Source organism: Anolis carolinensis, chromosome 1 (genome assembly GCF_035594765.1).
Source record: "Anolis carolinensis isolate JA03-04 chromosome 1, rAnoCar3.1.pri, whole genome shotgun sequence".
Classification (NCBI taxonomy): domain Eukaryota; kingdom Metazoa; phylum Chordata; class Lepidosauria; order Squamata; family Dactyloidae; genus Anolis; species Anolis carolinensis.
The window spans coordinates 118,977,769-119,002,187 of NC_085841.1; the positions used below are offsets into that span (position 1 = coordinate 118,977,769).

Genomic DNA, 24,419 nt, shown 5'->3' on the forward strand with positions numbered 1-24,419 from the left:
CAAAACACTCCAACTATGCTTTCAAAGCCTCCTCTTCTTATCCCCTTTACGAAAGTAATGTCTGCTGTGATCTCACTATCGTCCTTCTGACAATCATATGCAGAGCTCTACTGTACAACAGAATAAATTAGGAATAGCAGAACTGTAATAGAAAAGGAGAAAACAGCTGTCTTGTCCAAGGTAAGATGTGGTGTAAGTATGAGGCTTATGGATATCAAATGCATTTAGAGATCATGGGTTTAATATGCATCAGGTTGTCCACACAGACATGCCCCCTAATGTTGAAAGTTATGTCAATCTAAATTAACAAAATAGTTCCATCAGTCTTTATCTGCTGCAGAAGAAAGTCTTTTGAAAAGTTAATTCCATTGTCAGAATTAGCCTTCACCTAAATCTGTGTTCAGGGGAAACAGGGAATTGTGATGGGAATGGGAGATATTTTTGTCATTAAAATATCTAATCATTTCTTGTCCTGATGTCTTTATGTCACTATCTTAATAGCAGGAGAGCAGAAGGAAATGTAGATTTATTTATGCATTCTCTATCATGTAAATACAATCACAGATTTGGAAGCGTGAGGCTTATTGTCCTGTGTGGGGCAAAATACCAAAAGGATGTCTGTACAATCATGGCGTATATTATCCCTAAAGCCAGCCCAGCAATATTGGGAGTTGAGGGGGGGAGGGGAATCCCAAACAAGCAACTCACTCTAGAATCATACCATTGGTTTCTCATATTGCTCTATCTGCCTTGCAGTTAAAATACATTGACTGGTATCCTGTTGTACTATTCTAAATATGTAATCTAGGGTTATACACTCATGTATGTTTTGTATTAATTATTCAAATGTAGTGTCTGATTTAAAGACCACACAGTTTCCCCAATCCCCACAAACAACCTCATCACACAAGCAAAATTGCCCATCCTACAACAGTTTCACCTCACTTCAGACAAGGAGCCCACCACATCCCATGATCTAGATCTATATCTGGTGGAGCTCCGGGCCTGAAGTGAAGTGAAACAGTCATAAGAGGCAACAGTGAGAACACAGTCCACAAAGAATTGGGGAAAGTTGGGTAGCGACGCTTCCCCCATTGGGATGAAGGAAGGGGCAATGTAAACTGTCTGGGGCACAAAATACCCAGACCCATTCTCTGAAGTAAGTTAGAATTGATGACAGAAGTTTCAGGGGGAAACATCACTTCATTCAGCTAAATAAAGTCAGAGACCTTCCATGGCCTTAACCCATTCTACCAGCTGAATGTGGTACCGAGCCATCTCCAGACCTTCAAATTTAATACATCAAGGTCTAATTGAGGGGTGGACAAGACATATGCATGCAGCCCTTATATGCTATTTCTGTGGACTGTATACCCCTCCCACAAGTCCTCCAAACCCGCCCAACCCACAATTTTGATGCAATTTTAGGGTATTTTTGGATGTAATATTCAGGTATTGCGCCCCAAATTATCATACATTCTTTAATTTGGTTTTCTTTCTTATCAAATTTCAGCAAAATACTAATAATAATAATAATAATAATAATAATAATAATAATAATAATAATAAGGGGTGTGCAATTCAGAAAAATCCTTCCCAATTTCAGTGCCATTCCACAGCACCCAGTTCCATTTTCCAGGAACTTTCCGATATTGGGAGAGGCAAAATGCCAGCAGAAACTTCTGGTTGTGATGTGGCCATTGACTGCAATGGGGTGACTTCACAGGCTCTACTTTTCATCATTGAGGTGAACAAACAAACTACAAGGGATTTTTTTTAAAAAAAAATTTTTTAAAAAAAATTGGGTTGAGGAAGGCTGTTTAACTGGTGCAGGAGTACACACAAGCCAGAAAGTACACACACATACATACAAGTCAGGTAAACTGGGGCAGCGGTGCACACAAGCCTGAAGGTAGTGCAGAAGAAGGAAATAAATGAGAGTCAATCAAAGGGGTGAATGAAAAGAAGAAATGGCTTTTTGTAATTTTTAAAAGTTTTTTTCGGGGGGAAAGAAGGTGCAGGACTCACAAACAAGAAGAGAGGCCTGGGGAGTGATGGAAAAGAGATTGATATTCTCCCTATGGGGACTCAAGGGAGTCAGGCTGAGGCTATCCCCTCCCTTCCCTAAACCACCCCACCAAAAAAGGTAAGAAATACTTAAACACAAAAAAATACCTTTTAAAATTATCATAGCCCCCACCCAAAGCATATCCACCACACCCTAGTGAAATACGGAAAAAAGAACTGAAATATATTACACTACTAAGTAAATTTAATTAAATTGCCAAAGGAAAAAGAATTGAGACAAGAAGCAATCCAAATCAGCAATGGCACTGAGAGATACAATGAGCTAAGCTAGCTAGCACATGATATCTCTCTGTCTCTCTCAACATCCAGGACGCCACAGGAAAATGAAGGAGCTCACCCTGGTAGACCAGCTTGGCTAAAAGACACATGAGAGTCTTTCTTCGTCTGATTGGCTCAGGCAGCAGGGCTCACAGGGAAACTCTGTGTGCACATTAATGCCAATCCAAATGTAGCGAAAGAAAGCCAGTACGTGTTTTGCTGAGGCTGAAAAAAATAGAGTCGCACCACCAATGCTGTTTTGGGTGATTCAGTGCCCAAAAATGCTGAATCACCCGGAGCCTGTTTTGAAAAACAGAACAGTTCCCACCCCTAATAATAATTTCATTTGTTTTCTGCCTTTCCTAATGTTAGGGATTCCTCTTCTTCAGAAGAGGAAGGGGAGCAGGAAAGTGTTCATGAGTTAGAGGAGCAGTTGGAATCTGAGGAGGAGATTTTGCAAGTACTCACATTTCAGGAAAGGCGAAAGGAAACAGAGCAAAGACGTTGTTCAGCTAGAATAGCTGCCAGAAATGCAGCTAAGTAATTGGGAACTGCCCTAGCAGCTGTGGGGGAATTCAGGGCTATAAATCAGAAGCAGGTGTAGTCAGCTTTTGCTGGTAACAAACTGACTCTAATGCCTAAGCCTTCACTCCCCTTGTGCCTGCTTCGTCTGCATCTGGGAAACTGCTCCTAAGGATTTATTGCTGTTTCTTTGTCTGAAGTAAGACTGCTATTTGATTTGGGAATTTATCAGAGACTTAAGAACTCTGTTTGCCCTAAAACTTCCTTGCTTTCTTTTGCATTATACCACTGTGTGTGCTATTCTTTATGTTTTGCTGAAGTAAAGCAGTTTTCACTTACTTACCACATTGTTTTAAGGCTGTTCTTGAAAAACAAAACAGGACACCTAATGGTTTGCGGCAGGGTAAAACAAAGTTAAAACATATCAAAATAAAATGCATACAATAAAATACATATATCAAAACACATCTTTATAAAAATACACTAAACACAGGGCCCAAAAATCAACCTATAGTGGCAATAGAATGCTGTTCCAAAACTCATGAGTCAAAGTTGATTTAATAGACCTGCTGGAAGAGCTGGCTGTTTGGTGTTTCTTAAATTCTGATCACTCATTCAGTTGTCGAATCTCTTCCGGCAGATCCTTCCACAGTCTTGGGGTGGCTGATGAAAAAATCCTCTGGGTAATAATCAGGTTCTGGGTAGTTGGAGTAAGTATCCCCCAGAAGATCTCAGTGTCCAGGGCAGATTGCGCAGGAGCAGATCCTATAGGTAACCTAGATCCAAACATGTAGGGCTTTAAAAGTCAAAACTAACACTTTGTGTCTATGCATTTTACTAATCAAATGCTCATCATCTGTACATAGATGTAACCCAAATTCAGATTTATTTTGTTCAATCATATTTTTATCTATCTTGAATCTTTCAAATATTTGTAGATATGAAAACCATTGAAAACTACATCTCTCAGAGTAATATCTCACTTGATTTAATGTTATATTCAGTCTGATGATACTCCAAAATCTTGATAATGTTAAGTGGATAATGCACTGTTAGATAGGATTGCATTGACTGTAATGCCATTGTGTAATAATGTTGGAAAGCACTGTTCTTATGGACATGTGGTCACACACCTACTGAAGGATTAAGTGGGTGGTGATGTGGAAGTGAAGGGACAGGCAAAAGAAGCTCAGTCACGACCATGTGACAGGCATGTCGAGGGTTACATCATTCACTTTTGTCCCTGGTTGATGATGAGAAGCAATGGGCAGAAAGGGAGAAGCAAGGATGAGTTCTTTCTCTTGCCATGATTCTCTTGTTCCTCGCCATACATCTGTTGCTGATATCTGTCATGAGTATATCTCAGAATATGCCATTGACTGATGGTACATCAAGGGATCCTGGTGTGTGTATAATATAGCTGTACGTAAAGCAACGTTTCAAGATTGAAAGCCTCCACTGTAAGTTTGGATGAAAAATAAGTCAAAGAATTTTCTTAAACAGTGAGTGGTACAAAGTCAAGCTGTGCAGTAAAAAATCTGCTGACAACTGATAAAGAACTCTGATACGTTTTGGTTGATTTTTAAAGCTTGCCTCTGAGACAATTAGTCTGGTACATAGGGTATTTAGGGAGAGTGTAATCATGAAGGAGAAAACTATAAATCATGCACCTATGCTGCTGTTTCCAACAGATAAGTTATCAAATTTAGTTTTTGCTGTTGCTTCCTTTCTGCAAAATGTTTCTTGTGTTAAGATCAATGAAGGCATCTCTGAATATATTCTAGTTTTATACCTATTCCAGTGTCTCAGTAAGGAATGTCTCACAAAGTGATTATTAAAAACTATATTTTAACTTTGTCATACCATAAATATCCATGTCATTCTAGCATCAAGTCACGCCCTTGTATTTCTAATATCCTTTTATTATTCGGCACAATCCATTCTTTCAGTTAAACCAAACATGCAGCAAAATACTGTTTCAAATCCAGAATACCCAACCCTCCTCTTCATTTTGCATCTTGTAAGATTTTACATTTGGCTTTATTGTTATTGTTTCCATTGCCACGTGAACCTAGACAGGTCCTACTACATACAAATCATACCGTTATTGACATTGTAATAATTAGATGTCTAATCCTCATTTTAAAATTAATCAACTTTATTTGATCACCTTTTTATTTTTTCAAATTACAAAAGCTTTTTTATCATCTAAAAATGTCAACACTTGCTTCTCATTGTGTCATAGATATTCCAAAATGTCCAGAATATTTCTGATTTTGTTACATTCTAGTTTGTTGTTTAGGTAAAAACCCACACTGCTTTCCAGGAACAAAGCTCTGGATAAAGTTATTGTGCATATCTCATAGCCATGATTCAGCAATGGTATTGGCCTATTTTTTATTGTGTCAGAAGCAACTTGAAAACATACTGCAAGTCGCTTCTGGTATTGGAGAATTGGCCGTCTACAAAGACATTGCCCAGGGAATGCCTGGATGTGTTACTATCCTGCTGGGAGGCTTCTCTCATGTCTCTGAAAGCTAGAGCTGACAGACGGGAGCTCACCCTGTCTCGCAAATTTAAATTGGCAACCTTCAGGTCAGCACCCCAATCTTCATTGTGCCACTGCAGCTCCATATACCTATGGAGTATATACCTCCATATACGCAGCTCCATTGACCTATGATTCTTTGTCAATGTGAAATCTTGACCCTCTTCCAGTATTAATACAACATTTGCTTCTTTCCATCTGTAGTGCCATACCACTTCATCCTCAAATATTATAATCAATAAAGGAAGTTGTAAAAGGCAAAATGCTGAGTCCTACTACAGATGACAGATGTAAGAGCAGCACAATGTCCCTTAGTGGTGTATTCCATTTATATTACCAACTGGTGTTCAGGAGCACCATTTGAATTTTCTGGCTCAAACAACAAGATGATTCAGGCTGCTTTGTTTATTTGGTTTAACAGAACTGGAGTAGAGTAAGGGGTAACATTCAGCTTGTGAAAATAACATAAGATGAAATCATAATACTACAAATCAGCACAAGCTGTGCTTTATGGTACGTATGACCAAAGGATAGCAAAGTACTCCAAATATTTTGCCTCTTTCACTGTTTAGAACAAGTGACTTGTCGTTTCTGTGGTTCAAAATGGCACCTTCTGACGAGCAATGCCTGAGACAGTGAGTACTGCAGACATTCTGGAAGTGATGTTTCCCCAAAGTCACTGTTTTTGTCAAAATTAAACAGGATACGCATGTTAGGAAAATGCTTTCTTAGCTTCCCTTGGGTTTAATATTCATATTAGAGCATGCTTCCATAGTGCTGTCATAAAAGCAAAACAAAATAAAATGAAAACAAGTAGTGGCATGTAATTACGACATGGAAGGGTTATGAGTTAAGTAGATGTTTATATAAAGAATTTTAATTCCAAGCTACTCATAAAGTATAGCCTGAACACTTCTTTAGCACTACCCACACCCAAAATGGGCTGTTTTGGAGAAAAAGAAACAGAAACAACTTCATTTTACTTTATTTTTTCAAGAGAAGACTCTACCAGTGACTCCAAAAGATTTAATGCTCACTGTGGTGTGGACCACAAAAACTTTTTCTGCTAGTACTTTGGTCGGAAATGTTACCAAAATAACTAGTATAAACGCATTACAATTAAGAAAAACAATCTGGAAAAATGTCATAATATCATATGCCTGCATTTTTATGTAAGTGTATATTAACTAGTGTCATGAAAGGCTTATGGGATACAGAAAGCTAGACAGAAAGCTAGACCAAAACTTTATTGTTCACTCCTCCAACAAGGACAGCTACAGGAAACCTTTGACTCCACCCAAATACCATTAAGCTCAATGGCACCTAGGAACTATAAAACACTATAAAATCATTGACTTCCTTGTGAATATCTATGGGACATCAGACCTCTAGGCATTTAGACAGAAGAATGCTAGTATACATGTTTTGATTATTTCAATTTCATTTTTTAAAATTTGATTCAAACTCAACAAAATACCTCAAAGATATTCAGTAAATAAATGTAAAAATTGAATTAACCTGGAACTTATGTCTGAGTTCTATTGGTGCTTCCAGCAAGAGTAGACCAATTGAATCAATGGCATTTGTCACATGTTATCACACCATTCAACAGTAAGTAGAGTTCATGAATCTACATCAGTGGTTCTCAAACTTTAGGTCCCCAGGTGTTTTGGCCTACAACTCTCAGAAATCCCAGCCAGTTTACCAGATGTTAGGATTTCTGGGAGTTGAAGGTCAAAACATCTGGGGACCCACAGGTTGAGAACCACTGGTCTACATGCAGGATTTAAGCTTCAGTGTGCTATGCTTCCAAGGATCTTGCTTATGCCCTTGAACAAACACAACTCAAAGCCATTCTGAAAGTATAACACATGCCAATATACATGTTAGCACTTTTCTGAACTACACATGAGTACATGCGGTCTAGTGCATGTAATCTAATGTGACACTGACAAATCTAGCAGATTCAAACCGGACACTGGTTCAAGCCCACTTGGCAGCCCAAAAGAGAGTTTGTAAGGCACCTCAGTGGTGGCACAGAATACCAAATGCCCAACCATGCTGATTTCCCGTAAGTTAGTTCAACCAAGGTAAAACCATGTTAAACTGCTTTACCCCAGATTACTTCAGATCAGCCCTGTGCAGTATGATCCTGATCACTTTTTATACTGACCTATGTTATCTGGTCAGTGTTGATGTGCCCTACATTTGCAATGCAGATGTAATCTACAGCTCAGCTAAAATGATCAATTCACTTTGATTTTGCCATGACTTAAAATGGGTTTTGATATGATCTGTGCCTAAGTTAAGGGTCATTCCACAAAGAGTGAAAAGCACAAATGCCATCTCAAAGGGACACTGCCATTTCCCCACCCAGGCATTCAAAAGACCCAGAAACAGTGCCATGGCAGATAAAGTATATGGGTCAATTAAGTACAGTATTCACATTAACCCGTGCATAAGTTGCCCTAGGTCTTTTGGATTGACTGCCTCAGTCTTCTCACAAAAAGAAAGCCAGCCTCAACCTCAGCAACATGGAGTGGATGAAGGATTAGAGGAAATAGGGAAACAAGTTCTCCAAATAGGGAAACAAGTTGTCCAGGAACACCTGGCTGCTCTAAATGAATTAAAGTCTCCAGGGCCGGATCAACTACACCCAAAAGTATTGAAGGAAGTAGTGGAAGTTATTTCGGAACCACTAGCAATCATTTTTTAGCGTTCTTGGAGAACAGGAGAAGTCCCAGCAGATTGGAGGAGGGCAAATGTGGCCCCTATCTTCAAGAAAGGAAAAAAGGACGACCCAAACAATTACCATCCGGTTAGCCTCACTTCGATACCAGGCAAGATTCTGGAGAAAATCATTAAGGAAGTGGTCTACAAACACTTAGAAACAAATGCGGTCATTGCTAATAGTCAACATGGATGTACCAAAAACAAATCATGACAGACTAATCTGATCTCTTTTTTCAATAGAATTACAAACTGGGTAGCTGCGGGGAACGCCATAGATATAGCATATCTGGATTTCAGTAAGGCCTTCAACAAGGTCCCCCATGACCTTCTAGCAAACAAGCTAATCAAATGTGGGTTAGGCAAAACTACGGTTAGGTGGGTCTGTAATTGGCTAAGCGAATGAACCCAAAGGGTGCTCACCAATGCGTCGTCTTCATCATGGAAAGAAGTGACAAGTGGAGTGCCGCAGGGCTCCGTCCTGGGCCCGGTTCTGTTCAACATCTTTATTAACAACTTAGACGAAGGGTTAGAAGGCACGATCATCAAGTTTGCAGATGACACCAAACTGGGAGGGATAGTTAACACTCCAGAAGACAGGAGTAGAATTCAAAACGATCTTAACAGATTAGAGAGATGGGCCGAAACTAACAAAATGAAGTTCAACAGGGACAAATGCAAGATACTTCACTTGGGCAGAAAAAATGAAGTGCAAAGATACAGAATGGGGGACGATGCCTGGCTCGACAGCAGTACGTGTGAAAAAGACCGTGGAGTCCTTGTGGACAAGTTTAACATGAGCCTACAATGTGATACGGCAGTGAAAAAAAGCCAATGGGATTTTGGTCTGCATAAATAGGGGTATAGCATCTAGATCCAGGGAAGTCATGCTCCCCCTCTATTCTGCCTTGGTCAGACCACACCTGGAATACTGTGTCCAATTCTGGGCACCGCAGTTGAAGGGAGATGTTGATAAGCTGGAAAGCGTCCAGAGGAGGGCGACTGAAATGACTAAGGGTCTGGAGAACAAGCCCTATGAGGAGTGGCTTAAAGAGCTGGGCATGTTTAGCCTGCAGAAGAGAAGGCTGAGAGGAGACATGATAGCCATGTACAAATATGTGAGGGGAAGTCATAGGGAGGAGGGATCAAATTTGTTTGCTGCTGCCCTGGAGACTAGGACGTGGAACAATGACTTTAAACTACAGGAAAGGAGATTCCAACTAAACATCAGGAAGAACTTCCTTACTGTGAGAGCTGTTCGGCAGTGGAACTCTCTGCCCCGGACTGTGGTGGAGGCTCCTTCTTTGGAGGCTTTTAAGCAGAGGCTGGATGGCCATCTATCGGAGGTGCTTTGAATGTGACTTTCCTGCTTCTCAGCAGGGGGTTGGACTTGATGGCCCATGAGGTCTCTTCCAACCCTACTATTCTATGATTCTATGATTCTATCTATGACTTTTTTTTATTAAAAAGGCTTATACGTACATGAGTGTATTAGAGTGTTATCCAGGTAAGCGGAAAGAGGAATGTAGATTAGATTTGGGTCCCCAGACGTTGAGAGTGGAAGGGCTGGTTAAGAATCTCCCGAAGTGTCATAGAGGAGTGGGCTTACCTGTTCATAAAATACCTGCCATCAGCAATTCTTCTACAATCCCCTCCATTTTACTTTGGCAACCTGATATTAAGAAATACATATATTCAAATCCTTGTGACCTCAAAGCTTGTTCTCTGTGGCCATTATATGTTCTCCATCATCCTGACTTACTTCACACGCCATTACAAGGCTTTAAAACCTAAACAGGCATACAAAATCTATCACAAATGTTTCTCTGTTTTGCATGAAAAGCAAAATCTTTCTTTGAAAGTGCAAAGCATTTTTAAATGTATGCCCACATAAGCAAGGTATCCAGGATATCAGAAATACTTCGTTGTCATTATGGGTATTGCTTATATTTCAGCTTGATGCTCCCCACCTGTTCAGACCATAAACCCAGTCTACAGGTATAAAGAAAAACAAATCTTTTGCTTTTTGTCACATCATAAAATGAATGATCATAGCAACACCTGGAACAAATTAGAAAGATTTATCGGCTTTGCTGCCTGGAAGACATATGGGTGCTCTTTTCTTTTCTTTTTTAAAGTTAATAACTAAATGGATGGGGAAACACAACAACAAAGAAGCAACACTTCTGAAATAGCTTTTTAAGACAGAATTCAAATGAGGACAAAATATTTACATACGTAGCGACAGCAGCAAGAATAACCTTTGCGAAATACTGGAAACAAAGAGAATTACCAACAATCCAACACTGGTTGGAGAAACTGAATGAGATATATGATATGGACAAATTAACATATTTAATGAAAATAAATAGGGGTAATACAATAAAACCGACTAATTGGGAAAAATATGAAGAATACAAAGAAAAGGCAAAGAAAAAATAAGCAAAAGAAGAATCCGAGGACACTTACAATGACTAACTCTAGTCCAATTAATGTAAAAAAGAAAGAAATGGAACAAAACCCAGCACACAAAGAATAGAAAGCGGAAGGACTATTGCATCCCCTACTTCCCCGATCCCCATCTTTCCCCCCCTCTCATTTTTTTTCTTTTCTTTTCTCTCTCCTCTTTCCCTCTTTCCAACCCCTGTGAGTTACTTTTATTACTATCTTAATGTATGTAAGTGTAAGAAAATCTGAATAAAAATTTAAAAGAAAAAAAAGACAGACCACCTTGTAGCTGAGTTTCACATAACATTGACATCAATTGGGAAAGAAATGAAGCACAATTTCTTACATTCAGTCCATTTTTTCAATTGGATAAATAGGAATGTGAAGATGGTCTGGGACCAGCAGTGTCATACAAGGAAGAGCAATCTGGCTGAACGTTCAAAATATCCTCCCACTCCCATACAAATCCAATGGATGGAACCAGGGGAATTAAAGTGAAATCACAGCTCTAAAATGGTATAGCATGGAAGTGGTCTTAAATCCCATTGGTATACTTTGGGAGCTGTTGTTTCATGGAATTGCCCAGTTTGTGTTTGCATAAATACAATTCCACAAATTTAACTATTTTCACATGCACCTAAATCCTACTGCCACACCCAAATGGAATACAACCTAAAAAAAACCAACCCAAAAACTGTTCCAAAAATCCATGGATCCATGTAAGTACTGTAACTTTTAAGATGTTCTACATAGCCACTAAAACCGAGTTAGGGAGTGGATTTAGAGGAATGGATTCCATCATAGAGCCACTATTAAAAAAGCCCAAGAACTGGTTTGAGCCTGGGACAGTGGCCACAGTATCCACTCATTGAGAATAGGAAACAGACTGGGTGGGTTTTTTCTTATCCAGTCCATTGTGATGTGCTGATGTGCATCACCTTGACAATTTGGGATCAGCACTAAACCATGGCAAGGCACAGGAAATGGAGGCAGAGGGGTGAAAGTGAGAGTTCTCCTGGGAATGCTGTGGTTTTCTCTCAATACTTCTTTACCTTCCAGCTAACCCAGTCCTGAAAGTAATCTATATTTTTCAATTCTCAGATTCTAGCCCTGCATGGGATATACTTTGATTGGCTGCAGCAGATTTGTTCCAGAATTTCTTTCATGCACTATTTGCTTCTACACACATATGGATGTACATTTTGTGGACATCACAATCTTGAGTGCCAGTGCATTTCTTTCTCCATGAATGACCTTAGACATATCTACAGGTCATATCAGAATTCATACTTTTGGCCCCAAAACCTGTCCTCAACTTATAAATGAATATATATTGTATATATGATAACCATGTTGGCTTACAATTTAACTATTAATTAAATGTATGTACTCTATCTGGGACTAAACAACTGCATTCTAGCCAGGAAATCGGACACATTCTTGTGTCATCATTGTCTTCCAGTCATTATTGTATAACCACTGTGCAGTGTGGAAGAGCACTGACCAATTTATAGTTGGCTAAAAATGTCTGCAGAAAGACAGTGTAATGCAACCAATGCATAACTTACATGAGTGTAGATTGATACAACACCAGCATGATGTAGGATCTCAGGCTGTATTGGTTAACGTTAGTGTGCCATGCTATTAACTCAGGTTTGTATTTTCTGCTGCAGTCATATGAATTACATTTATTGATTCATGGATCCTCACAACAACCCCACCCCATGCAAGTTATACCAGTAAGTTGTTTTGTGAGATATATCCTTGATTAATTGTTCTGCATCGTAAAGTGGGTGTTCCAGGAGTTTCATCACTCTAGGAAAACTATCACGACAAGAGGAAAACCAGCTTTTCACTGTTCATTTACTATAAAAGCAAACAGGGAGATTGCTTTCCCTCTCCTAGCCAGAAACAAACTTTGTCACATTTCTGTAGAATTACAGCACGTCATCTGGCCCTATCCATGAGTCAAAGTGTTTCTATCTGTAAATAGCAGGGCAAGGTGAGTTATTTGGGCTGATTCTATGTAGACTACTTTGGCTGGTTCTACACTGCTACATAATTCACTTTGAACTGCATTATATGGTCAGTGTACAACCATAGAATGTAGTTTGAACTATATTGAACTGCATTATACTGACCATATAATGCAGTTCAAACTGTATCATTTGACAATGTAGAACCAGCCTTAGTTGAGCATAGTTAATTTAAGTTACATCTACACCATAGAATTAATGCAGCACATTACTACTTTAACTATCATGGCTTAAAGCTATGGAGTTCTGGGTTTAGTAGTTTGGTGAAGCAGCAGCACTTCTGGCAGAGAAGATCACAGATCCTGTAAAACTATGACTCCTGTGGTTCTATAGCATTGAGCTATGACAGCTAAAGTGGTGTCAAACTGCATTAATTCTGCTATAATACAGATGGCCAGTTAAATTTCCAGGGCTAATTATAATTGTGGCAATTGTGTCATGATAGAAATCATGCTCCTGGTGGCGCAGCGGATTAAACCGCTGAGCTGCTGAACTTTCTGGCCAAAAGGTTGGCAGTTCGAATCCGGGGAGCAGGATGAGCTCCTGCTATTAGCCCCAGCTCCTGCCAACCTAGAAGTTAGAAAATATGCAAATGTGAGTAGATCAATAGGTGCTGGCAGGAAGGTAACAACACTCCAGTCATGCTGGCCACATTACCTTGGAGGCGTCTACGGACAACACCAGCTCTTCGGCTTAGAAATGGCGATGAGCACCACCACCCCGCCCCCCAGAGTCAGACACAACTAGACTTAACATCAGGGGAAAACCTGGAGACCCCAGTGGCACAGTGGGTTAAACTCTTATGCCAGCAGGACTGATGACTTGAAGATTTGGTTGCTGACCTGAAGGTAACCTGTTCGAATCCAACCAACCCGGAAAGAGCATGGATGAGCTCCCTCTATCAGCTCCAGCTCCATGCGGGGACATGAGAGAAGCCTCAGGCAAGGATAGTAAAAACATCAAAACATCCAGGCATCCCCTGGGCAACATCCTTGCAGACGGCCAATTCTCTCACACCAGAAGCGACTTGCAGTTTCTCAAGTTGCTTCTGACATGGAAAAAAGGGGGAAAACCTTTACCTTTTTAGAAATCATGAATATGAAAGAGGTACCTGAATCTAAGTAATGACAAATATATTTATCACCTGTTGGAGTAGTTCTGACCACCTTTGCCAATAGTCAGGGATTCTGAGGGTTAACTTCTCAAAACTTGAATGACCAAATTTAGAGGACAATTGACCTATTGTGTGTGAACTGTTTCATTTTAAAAAATGACAGCATTGGAAATATTTTAAACAAGCAAACAGGGTTTGTTTGTTTTCAAGAAGACCAAACTATATACTATGTGCAAATTGGCATTTTAAAGCTGTGCTTTTCTTGTCCTAGCATTGTTTTAAATGGAAGAAAAACTGGAGCCGAAAAGCACAGTTCAAGTTTGATTCCTGGCATGTTGGAATACAATCCCTATCATGCCTAGCTTTACTTGTTCTCCTGCTGTGGCTTTCTGACTCAAAACCCTGCCTGCCTTGGGGAATTTGCATCATTTCTGAGTACGACATATCACATTTTGTGTTGGAGTGAGTAAGAGGCTGGATAACAAGAGAAATCCTATTCTGTCCAAATTGTTTCCAATTAAAACAGCAGCAAAAGTATGTGTGAAACATACCACGAGAGGCTTATATAAAAATGTGGGAATTGTTCCCAAGATGCTAAATGTCACCTTTTAAATCATGTAGTCCTCCAGATGTTGTTGGGTCATAACTCCCATTATCTTGCACCATCAGCTCTGTTGGCTAGGGCTACTGGGTGTTGCAGTCCAACAACATCTGGAGGGCCATTTATGCCACATCTCAGCTTTACACATAGCTATGATCAAACACAATACGTTATTTGGCTTGTGTCTGATAGTCTCTCACACACTTTTCCTTCTAAGTATACCTACCAATTATTATTTCTGAATACATTTTTAAGACTCCATCTGGTTTATTTAACAGTAACCTGCTTAATTTTCCTTTGCTTTATATAAACGTTTAGTCACTTTATTACCCTTTACGTATCCCTCTGCTTATAAATGCATTCCACTGATTACTGTTTATGAGGTCACATGAAAACAGACTCCTTTCTGCTGTGCCTGTGAAGTTACTTTACGGTAGCCTACTTTTTGTGCTCGGTCCCTGAAACTACCGTGCCTACTGCCTAGTGTATATATCAAACAATTGCAAGTGTTTGTGAAATTCCTCAGAAGCAATTTCAAAACCAGCCAGGGCAGTAAAACCTTAAATATATTTATAGGCCTTTTACTGTTGTCACAGCCTAGGTTTCAAATGTAAACTTCTTTCCTGATGACATCAGCGTGCCCACTGGAGCAGCCAAAACAGATTTTCCTCACTAGACAACGGGAGTGATTTTTCCAAAGGCACTTCTCAGTGAAAGCCAGGCAAAGCACTTTGCAAGACGGCTTTGCCACACACAGCTTCCACAGCAAGAAGCTGGTTGTACCTTCCCCGTGGTGTCACAAATGCAAGGCTGCTGCTCTGTGGGATGAATGGACTCCATTAACAGACCTGAGAGTCTTTACTCAGTCATTGCGGCATAACCCGCAATCAGCCCCTGAATGCTGAAAATCTAAGTAAATGTAAGGAATTTTAAAAGGAGACGAGAGAACGGGAACAGTGCTGGATGAGTCATCTAATCCACTGCTTCTTGAACTATGGGTCCTGACCCTAAATGGGGCCCCTTAGCTCAATGCCGGAGTCATGAAAAATGTGGCAATAGTGAAAAGTTTTGAATGCCACAAATGAACACAAATCTGTTAGCAACAATATGCAGTGTTTACAGTGGACTCTGCTGACAATGCTCCATTTGTACTCCACACAAAAAGGAAAACCAGCTGATTTATTATCAATAAATGTTTGGTATATATATATATATATATATTATATACCTATATATATGAGGTCATGTGAAAATTTCTCAAGAGGAAAGGGGTCATGAGTGGAAAAAGTAAGATGCCATGATCTATTTCACTTCCTTAATATGAAATGTAGTCTTCCAAAGCAGCCTTCCTCAACCTGGCACTCTCTAAAGGTGTCAAAATACAATCCCCAGCATCCCCAGCTAGCACAACCATCAGAAGGGAAGTCTGGAGATGGTTGGAGTTATGATCCAAGACAACTGGAGGGCACCAGTCTTTGGAGTGGTTATTTTAAAAGTAAGATTGCTTGTTTATACAGGTACCAAATTAACAATAAATCTCCTTGTGAAGAAATCTAAAGATAAGCCTATTACAATATTTCTCTATTTCTTGCAACTATAATGCCCCAAAGCATTCAAGAGTTGGGGCACAGAGGTTGCCTAGTCCTCTAGAATCAAAGAATTGGAAGAGATTATTATGGCCATCCAGTCCAGTCCCATTCTGGCATGCAGAAACACAGAATCAAAGCACTCCTGTTAGATGGCCATCTGGCCTCTGTTTAAAACCCTCCAGAGAAGGGAACTCCACCACAATCCAAGGCAGCATATTCCACTATCAAACAGCACTTATGATCCGGAAATTTTTGCTAATATTAAGGTAGAATCTCATTTCTATGGATTCAAACACATATGGTTTGAATCCATTGCTCCATATCCTAGTTTCTGGAGCAGCAGAAACAAGCCTGCTCCAATACAACATCCTCTGTCTTGATTAACTTTCTTGCCAGTCCACCCCCATTGTGTGTGTCATCCTGTTTTATTGAAAGCAAGTGTGATTCCCAAAAGTATGCAATTGACACTTTGCATTCACTGCTTTGGTCTCTAGCACTTGGATTATTCATGAGTGCCACCACCCTACTGTAGCTATTTTCCTCCCACTTTGCAGAATGGAAGAGGCACTTTACTTGGGTTCCTTAGCTCATAAACACATAAGTTAAGTTTGGTCTGTCTCTATCTTTGGATCATATCACAAAGGGAAATAACCCATCTCTGACATCCCTTGCATATAAGTCCCTACGAGTATGATCACATGGCATACTGCCTGTTTCATCTGTAACCTTTAGGTATTCATATGCAAAGGCTATGGACATGTTCCAGCTTGTCAATATCCTCCTTGAATTGTGGTGCCCAGAACTGAACACAGTATTCCAGAATCAAGTGGGATTATGACTTCCCTCAATTGTAGGGGAAGACTAACTGGTTTGCTGTCTCCCCTTTATTTATTTATTGTGTCAGAAGTGAAGCGAAGGTCCAGTTGCAATGTACTTAAAAACACAAACAGAATTAAAAACTTGGCATTATACTAAATGTCCTTTGACCAGTAGCTAGCCACTTGGAAAGCCTCTGGTGTTGCTCTAAACAGGTCCTCCATTGTGCATGTGACGGGGCTCAGACTACATTGTAATAGATAGTCTGTGGTTTGCTCTTCTGCCTACTTGCATGCCGTGGACTCCACTTCATTAAGGCTGGCTCTGTGTCTCACAGTGCCAGAGTGCAGGGTGTTCAGCTCCTTCCAAGTTGCTCAGTCTTCTGTGTGCCCAGGAGGAAGTCTCTCATTTGGTATCAGCCATGGCTTGAGGTTCCAGGTTTTAGCCTGCCACTTTTGGACTGAAAAGCTGTCACCCCTGTAAGACTTGTAAGGGTTCAGGGTGGTGCTAGGAAATCTCCAGATGCTGTTTGACTCCAGAAACTCTAGTCAGCATCAGGAATGATCAAAGCTCCTGGGATTTGTACTTCAGAAGCACCTGCCCTCTCAGCCTGGTTCCTTCATTCTCCCTTCAATTCCACCTTCTTTTCTACTTCTGCAACATAATTTCCTTGCCTTTCTCTCAAAACCCCTCCTCACCACAAAGTATGTCCTACACCCTTGACACTCTGGTGTAAACATTATATCCATTGACACACAACACAGCAACTCATACAGTTCTCACTTTTCACATGTGTGTGAATGAAGTCATTTTTCATCAGTTTCATCTTTATCTTCTGCTAATAACCCTCTGGAGGTTCTTTAACCTTTAATTGGAACAAACAGTATAATGGATAAATGTGGAGAAGGTGCTCATTAGTATAAATGCTGAATGTGGGTGGGTGTTGAATGTTTAGCAAGATAATTAGACATTTCCCTTTGACTGCCTACAGAGCTTTGTTACAAAAGAAGCGCTAATTGTATAACTGGGATACCCATCAGCAAGTCCTCATTAGAATGTCTGTATCCAAAGGCAATTTGAATTAGCCAATGTAGCATGCATGCCCTGTGCAAAAATCATTTTCTTTGCAAAAGCACAAGGTTTACAACAATCATTTAGTTTTGTGAGCCAATGTTATATAGTGAAGGCAGCAGAATGGAAAAGAACATTCACTTCTATAAATGTCAATAGATATAATGAGGGCAATCACAATTCGACTTTGGTACGTTAAAGCAAACATGAGTAAGTGAGTGTGTGCACCATAAAAGAGTCAGGAAAGTCCCCCTTTGGTGGACACATCAGGCCTAGGGATATCTATGCATAAAGATATTGAAAATAAAGCATCTAACAGGGAAGCTTTACAAATGAGTTTTCAGTGGGAGATGAAAAATGAAACAGTCATAAAATCATAGGATTATAGAATTACAGAGTCAGAAGGGACTTCAAGGGCCATCTAATCCAAACCACAGCCATGCAGGAATACATATCTAAAGCACTCCTGAGAAATGACCATTTAGCTTATCTTTAATCATCTCTAAATGAGTAGGAGAACCCTAGTAGAATCTTATAGTTGGATTAGGCAACAAAAGACATTAGTGCAACCCCTTGCCATTTGCAAATACACAATAGAGCACCCTTGAAAAATTACCATCCAATCTCTGCTTAAAGAGCTTCATCAGAGAGTCCACCTCCCTCCAAAGCAGTTTACTCTGAGGCAGTTTGCTTCCTAATGCAGAAACTGTTTGCTTGTAATTTTCATCCAGTTAGTGTTGTGTACTAGGTTTAGAGCAGAGGTGAGAAAGCTTTAATCTCCATGTGAGAGCTCTTGTACCTTTAATGGAAATTTCAGCAGGTGTTCATTGTCATGCAACAACTACACAGTCATTAAAGATCAATTGTGAGTTTTCATGGATTTGGAGCCCCCGATGGCATAGTGGACTAAAGCCTCGTGACTTGAAGGTTGGGTTACTGACCTGAAAGCTGCCAGGTTCGAATCCCACCCGGGGAAAGTGTGGATGAGCTCCCTCTATCAGCTCCAGCTCCATGTGGGGACATGAGAGAAGCCTCCCACAAGGATAGTAAAAACATCAAAACATCCGGGCGTTCCCTGGGCAACGTCCTTGCAGACGGCCAATTCTCTCACTCCAGAAGCAACTCAAGTTGCTCCTGACACAAAAAAATGGATTTGATCATATGCCTATTTGATTAAGATGTTCTCTCTAGGATTCTTTAGGGGCCTCCAGTGCAACATTATTGTCCACTTTCCCCAAATTCTATGCAATTCTGTTATCAGCTTCCATTGGAAGTTGATCATAGAGCCATGCTGGAGGATATAGAGATTATGAGAGCCCTTCCACACAGCCCTATATCCCAGAATATCAAGGCAGAAAATCCCACAATATCTGCTTTGAACTGGGTTATCTGAGTCCACATTCAGATAATGTGGGATTTTCTGCCTTGATATTCTGGGATATAAGGCTGTGTGGAAGAGCCCTTAGAGAGGTGTTCTTTCAGATTTAAAAGAACAGTTGTTGTCGTTGTTGTTTTACTTTGTTCATTTTTCATTTTTGCAAAGCTCCTGTGCCCCTAATAGTGTACGTAGGAGGGTGACTGTCTACCTATTTGACTTAAGAGTGAGAAAATGAAGTAACTAAATGAAGGAGGTGAGCAGAAAACACACCAAAGCATATATTTGGAGAATGAGTATTGATAAGTCATCAAAACTGATACACTCATTCTAGTTACAGATTGAAAGAAAATGGGATTGTCTTTGTTTTGTTCACCACTGGTCCTGAAGACTATTCGCTTTTAAGATTGCTACATGGATAACATTGGATAACACTGTATATACCGGAACCTTGTCTTGAAAACATCAAAGCCCTAAAATACCCGATGAATCAGTGGAGAAGAGGAACAAAAGCAAACACATTAGCTGTCAAATAAAGAACAAACTTGCATACAGGGCCGGTTGTTACTAGGCGGCCGCTGACGCGGCCGCCTCGGGCGCTGGCTGCTAGGGGCGCTGTCGAGGCGTCGACAGCGACCCGTAGCGCCACCGACGCCTCCGGTGTTGGCGCGGGCCCGCGGGGCTTCAATCCCCGCGCCCGCGCCAAGCACCTAGGCCATTTTGCCCTTAGTAACAAACTAAGGGCAAAAATGGCCTATCTGTGCTGTGCGCATGCGCACAGCCAGATAAGCCATTTTTGCCCTTAGTTTGTTACTAAGGGCAAAATGGCCTAGCTGTGCTGTGCGCACGCGCACAGCACAGCTAGGCCATTCGGGCCTGACTTCCTGGTCGCGGCCGGCGACCGCCCGGGCGATCGCCGGCCGCGACCAGGAAGTCAGGCCCGAATGGGCTATCTGCGCTGTGCCCGTGCGCACAGCGCAGATAGCCCATTCGGGCCTGACTTCCTGGTCGCGGCCGGCGATCGCCCGGGCGGTCGCCGGCCGCGACCAGGAAGTCAGGCCCGAATGGCCTAGCTGTGCTGTGCGCGTGCGCACAGCACAGCTAGGCCATTTTGCCCTTAGTAACAAACTAAGGGCAAAAATGGCTTATCTGGCTGTGCGCATGCGCACAGCACAGATAGGCCATTTTTGCCCTTAGTTTGTTACTAAGGGCAAATGGCCTAGCTGTGCTGTGCGCACGCGCACAGCGCAGATAGCCCATTCGGGCCTGACTTCCTGGTCGCGGCCGGCGATCGCCCGGGCGGTCGCCGGCCGCGACCAGGAAGTCAGGCCCGAATGGCCTAGCTGCGCTGTGCGCGTGCGCACAGCACAGCTAGGCCATTTGCCCTTAGTAACAAACTAAGGGCAAAAATGGCTTATCTGGCTGTGCGCATGCGCACAGCCAGATAAGCCATTTTTGCCCTTAGTTTGTTACTAAGGGCAAATGGCCTAGCTGTGCTGTGCGCACGCGCACAGCGCAGCTAGGCCATTTGGGCCTGACTTCCTGGTCGCGGCCAGGGCACGCTGGGCGGGGGGCGGGGCCAACTCTGGCCCCGCCCCCCGCACTATTCGCCCTGGCCCCGCCTCCCACACAGCGTGGGAGGCGGGGCCAGGGCACGCTGGGCGGGGCCAGGGCGTCGGAGGCGGGGCCGGTGGCGGGGGCGCTTTTTAGCACCCCCGCTTAACATTTAAAAATATCTCCGGCCGGCCCTGCTTGCATACAATGGAAATTGAGAAGATGGATAGCAAAGTTTTGTTTAAGGCTCCAAGGAATTAAAAAGGAAACACTATTGCAAGATTTTTGTCTTACGGCAAACATAAAAGTAAACTATGATGGTAATGATATCCTGTTACACTCACTTTCAAAATATACAAGACATTATTTCTTTTAAAACCAACAAAAATAACAACCACAAATTCATTTATAGCAGCAGTGTCTTGTAAAACACTTCTTGAGGGGAGGGAGAGATCCACTCAATGTCAAGGCTGGATGGGCTCTAAAAGCAGGATCAAGAAACTCTAAAGATCAAACAAGGAATAGATATTGTCACGCACCAGGGCAGCGGAGCACCAAGAACCCAACACGGAGGCCAATAAAACTATCTAATATCTTTATTAAGGAAATATATAAGAAGGATAAAAACAAGTAGAGAATATAGTCCAGAAACAGACCTTCCAAAGGAGGCCTAAAATAGTCCAGAAATAGTTTGTCCAATAAATGATATTAGAGTTCAAAGGTAAAATCCAACCGAAACACACACTAATGCCAAGCAATAGTGTGGGGAATGATCCGAAGTCTTTCAAGGCACAAGGTAAATCCGCAGGGAAGCTGAGAACAAGGCTTGAATCTGGGAAACAAGGTCCGTGGTTCAAAACAAGGTAGGCAGTCCAAAACTTGATTCAAGGAGCATAATCCGTGGCTAAGAATACAGCAAGGCAATACTTGGATACTTGGATAGGCGAGGCAAGGAAACTGGAACGCGTACTTAGCAAAGTCCGCACTAGGCTGAGAACATGGAATTCACTCTCGAAGCTGAACTGTTGTCTCCGCAAAGAATCAACAGAGTTTGATACTTTTATCTGGGTCTCGTTTCCCGCCAAATGGGCGTCCTGCGTTCTCTTTCCCCAGAGAACAGGGAACGAAAACCCAGCTTGCAGGTGTAAGACTCCCTGGATTTTCCCAGGGGAAACATGGCTAATCAGTCTTGCTTGGCAGCAATTCGGGCACTCCTCCGAATTCTCTCTCTCGCTCCCCTATCCGCCGAGAAAGATTGCTTTCTAGCAAAGGGAGGTGAGCATTGATCAAGGTCAGTTTTAATTGGTTCTTGGACAAGAACTTCAGGCAGCTGGAAAAACTCTGGTTCTGGCTGTTGATCCGGAGAAAACCTCATGTTTTCATCCTCATCTGTCACAATGACACTAGGCACAGGACTACAAGGCCCATGAGGCATCAGAGATATCTAGGCAAGAACTATTTCCGAAGCAAAGATCCAAGTCAGTCCAGAGTTGAGGAGGTCCAGGAAATTAGGTTGTAGATGCGGGATTGCATGCTCACTCGAGAAAAAGATGCAATATTTTTTCCAACAACACTTCCAGTCTCAGATTACTTATTTGAGCCCCTACTCCATCCTCAGCCTTGCAAGCCAGAGTGCAACTCATTACAAGACCTTTTTTCATGGGATGTCTTCTACTCCCAGTAACTCTCTCTCTCTTTCCCTGCAAACAGGAACTCCTTATGTCCACCAGCCTTGTTGAGGGATAGATGGTTGGTTCCACACACTAGTAATAATAATATAATAAAACTTTATTTATATACCCTCCTATCTTCCCGAAGGGACTCAGGCAAAATCAACAAAATCAGCAAACATTCAATGCTGTACAACAAACAAAAGAAAATACCATCCCACCCAAATCCCAAAACAAATACACATTTATACCAAAAGTAAGTATCATCAAAATAGATGACAGCATATAAAATTTACAATCCCATAATAACCACTGAAAAACAACAAAATCAATCTGGCATAGTGAGATTTAAAATTTAGAATAAAAATTACAGGTTGATTACTGTCAGCAGCTAGGGTGACTAGTCATTTCCATTCCATGATGGAATGGAAATTGCTATTACCAGATTTTTGTCAAAAAATATTTTAGACTCATTTTAAATCACAAAAATGATTCTGGAAGGCCTCAGCCTATAGACTGCATTTTCCCCATCCCTGATCTAATAAATTGCATATTGATCTAAAATAATAATAATAATAATAATAATGATAATAATAATAATAATAATAATAATAATAATAAACTTTATTTATATACCACCCTATCTCTCCAAGAGGACTTAGGGTGGTGAACAACATAAAGCAAAACATTAAATTGCCAAAAAGGAAAACCATACAACAGAATTAAACATCATAAAACAAAAACATACAATCCTACTAAAACAACCACAAGAAATTAAAATCCAGTTTCAATTTACTCCATCAGGCAGGTTCAAAATACCAATGGCCAAAATTACAGAATGGACATAGCCAGCTATGAAGGGCTAGGCAAAGGCTAGTGCGACAAAGTGATTAAATGTGATTAAATCAAATACAGTGAAGACAGTGTCTGGTGAATTAACTGTATCTCATTATAACTACCTGGACATATTTATCCCATTTCACAGTAACACCTACACACAGAGACGACAACAACAAAATAGTGAAGGAAAGGTATTTTTGGCAGCGAAATTTGATCATAAAGGTACTCATCCTTTTAGCGCAGCACTAATTTTAATACAGTGCAATTCCTTCCTTATGTTTATGACACTTACTAGTATCACTACTTGCAGGGAAGAAATTCAGATTATTATAAACCTTTCTTCTGCCACAACACTTAAATTTATAAAGATGCTAAATAAACCATTCAGTCATCTTCCTACTACTGTCTGTGGGTTTTTTTATTTAAGTGGCCTACAGACAACAATGGTCAAGACATAAATATAGAGTCTCGCTTTTCCTTCCTGTTTACAGCCAAGCATACATTTGTAGAGATAATCCTGTCTATTGTCTGCCCTACCATTTGGAAGAAGGAAGCCGTAATGATTTGCAAGGATCATACTACTTTGAATAGAAAAGCTATGCAAGTAAGTGTCTAAAAATAAATCATACTAACCCTTTTTCATAAAGTTGACATTTTTGTAGGACACTTCTGAATACCGTTGTTGTTGCTGTTAACTGCCATCAAGTCAACTTCAACTTCTAGCAGGACTATGGAATGAGAGACTTCTAGATCAATCTGTCATCAACAGCTGAGCTCAGATCTTACATAATCAGGGTCCTGAACTTACATAATCAGGGCCAAACGGTTCTGATCCAACTTACCTGTCCAAACGTATCTCCTCCTATGAGTCTACTAGAACTTTGAGATCATCTGGAGAGGCCCTGCTCTCGGCCCCACCTGCCTCGCAAGCGTGACTGGTGGGGATGAGAGACAGGGCCTTCTCAGTGGTGGCTCCTCGGATGTGGAATTCCCTCGCCAGTGACATCCAGCAGACTCCATCCCTTCTGGGCTTTAGAAAGAAGCTAAAGACCTGGCTATACGCACAAGCGTTTAACGAATAAGCTTTTACAGCTTCAACATGGTCTGGATCAAGGATTATGCACAAGGTTTTTGGACGAATGGATTTATGCACTTTATA

The 24,419-nt window shown here is 41.1% G+C and overlaps 1 protein-coding gene across 6 annotated transcripts in view; it reads right to left on the minus strand.

Annotated features, from left to right (window-relative positions):
- Positions 1-494: 494 nt before the first annotated feature.
- bckdhb (branched chain keto acid dehydrogenase E1 subunit beta) overlaps positions 495-24,419 on the minus strand; it is a 102,692-nt gene continuing 78,767 nt past the window's right edge. For 3 of the 6 annotated variants that reach the window (XR_010006407.1, XM_062981393.1, XM_062981385.1), the window contains one exon: positions 495-3,644. Coding sequence is in view for 1 of the 6 variants with exons in the window: in XM_062981393.1 (XP_062837463.1) it covers positions 3,600-3,644 (45 nt within the window). In the remaining 5 variants the exon portion in view is untranslated. Of the gene's footprint in view, positions 3,645-21,328; positions 22,514-24,419 lie in introns of those variants that run through there. The other 3 variants (XR_010006408.1, XR_010006406.1, XR_010006404.1) reach the window with 1 other exon arrangement.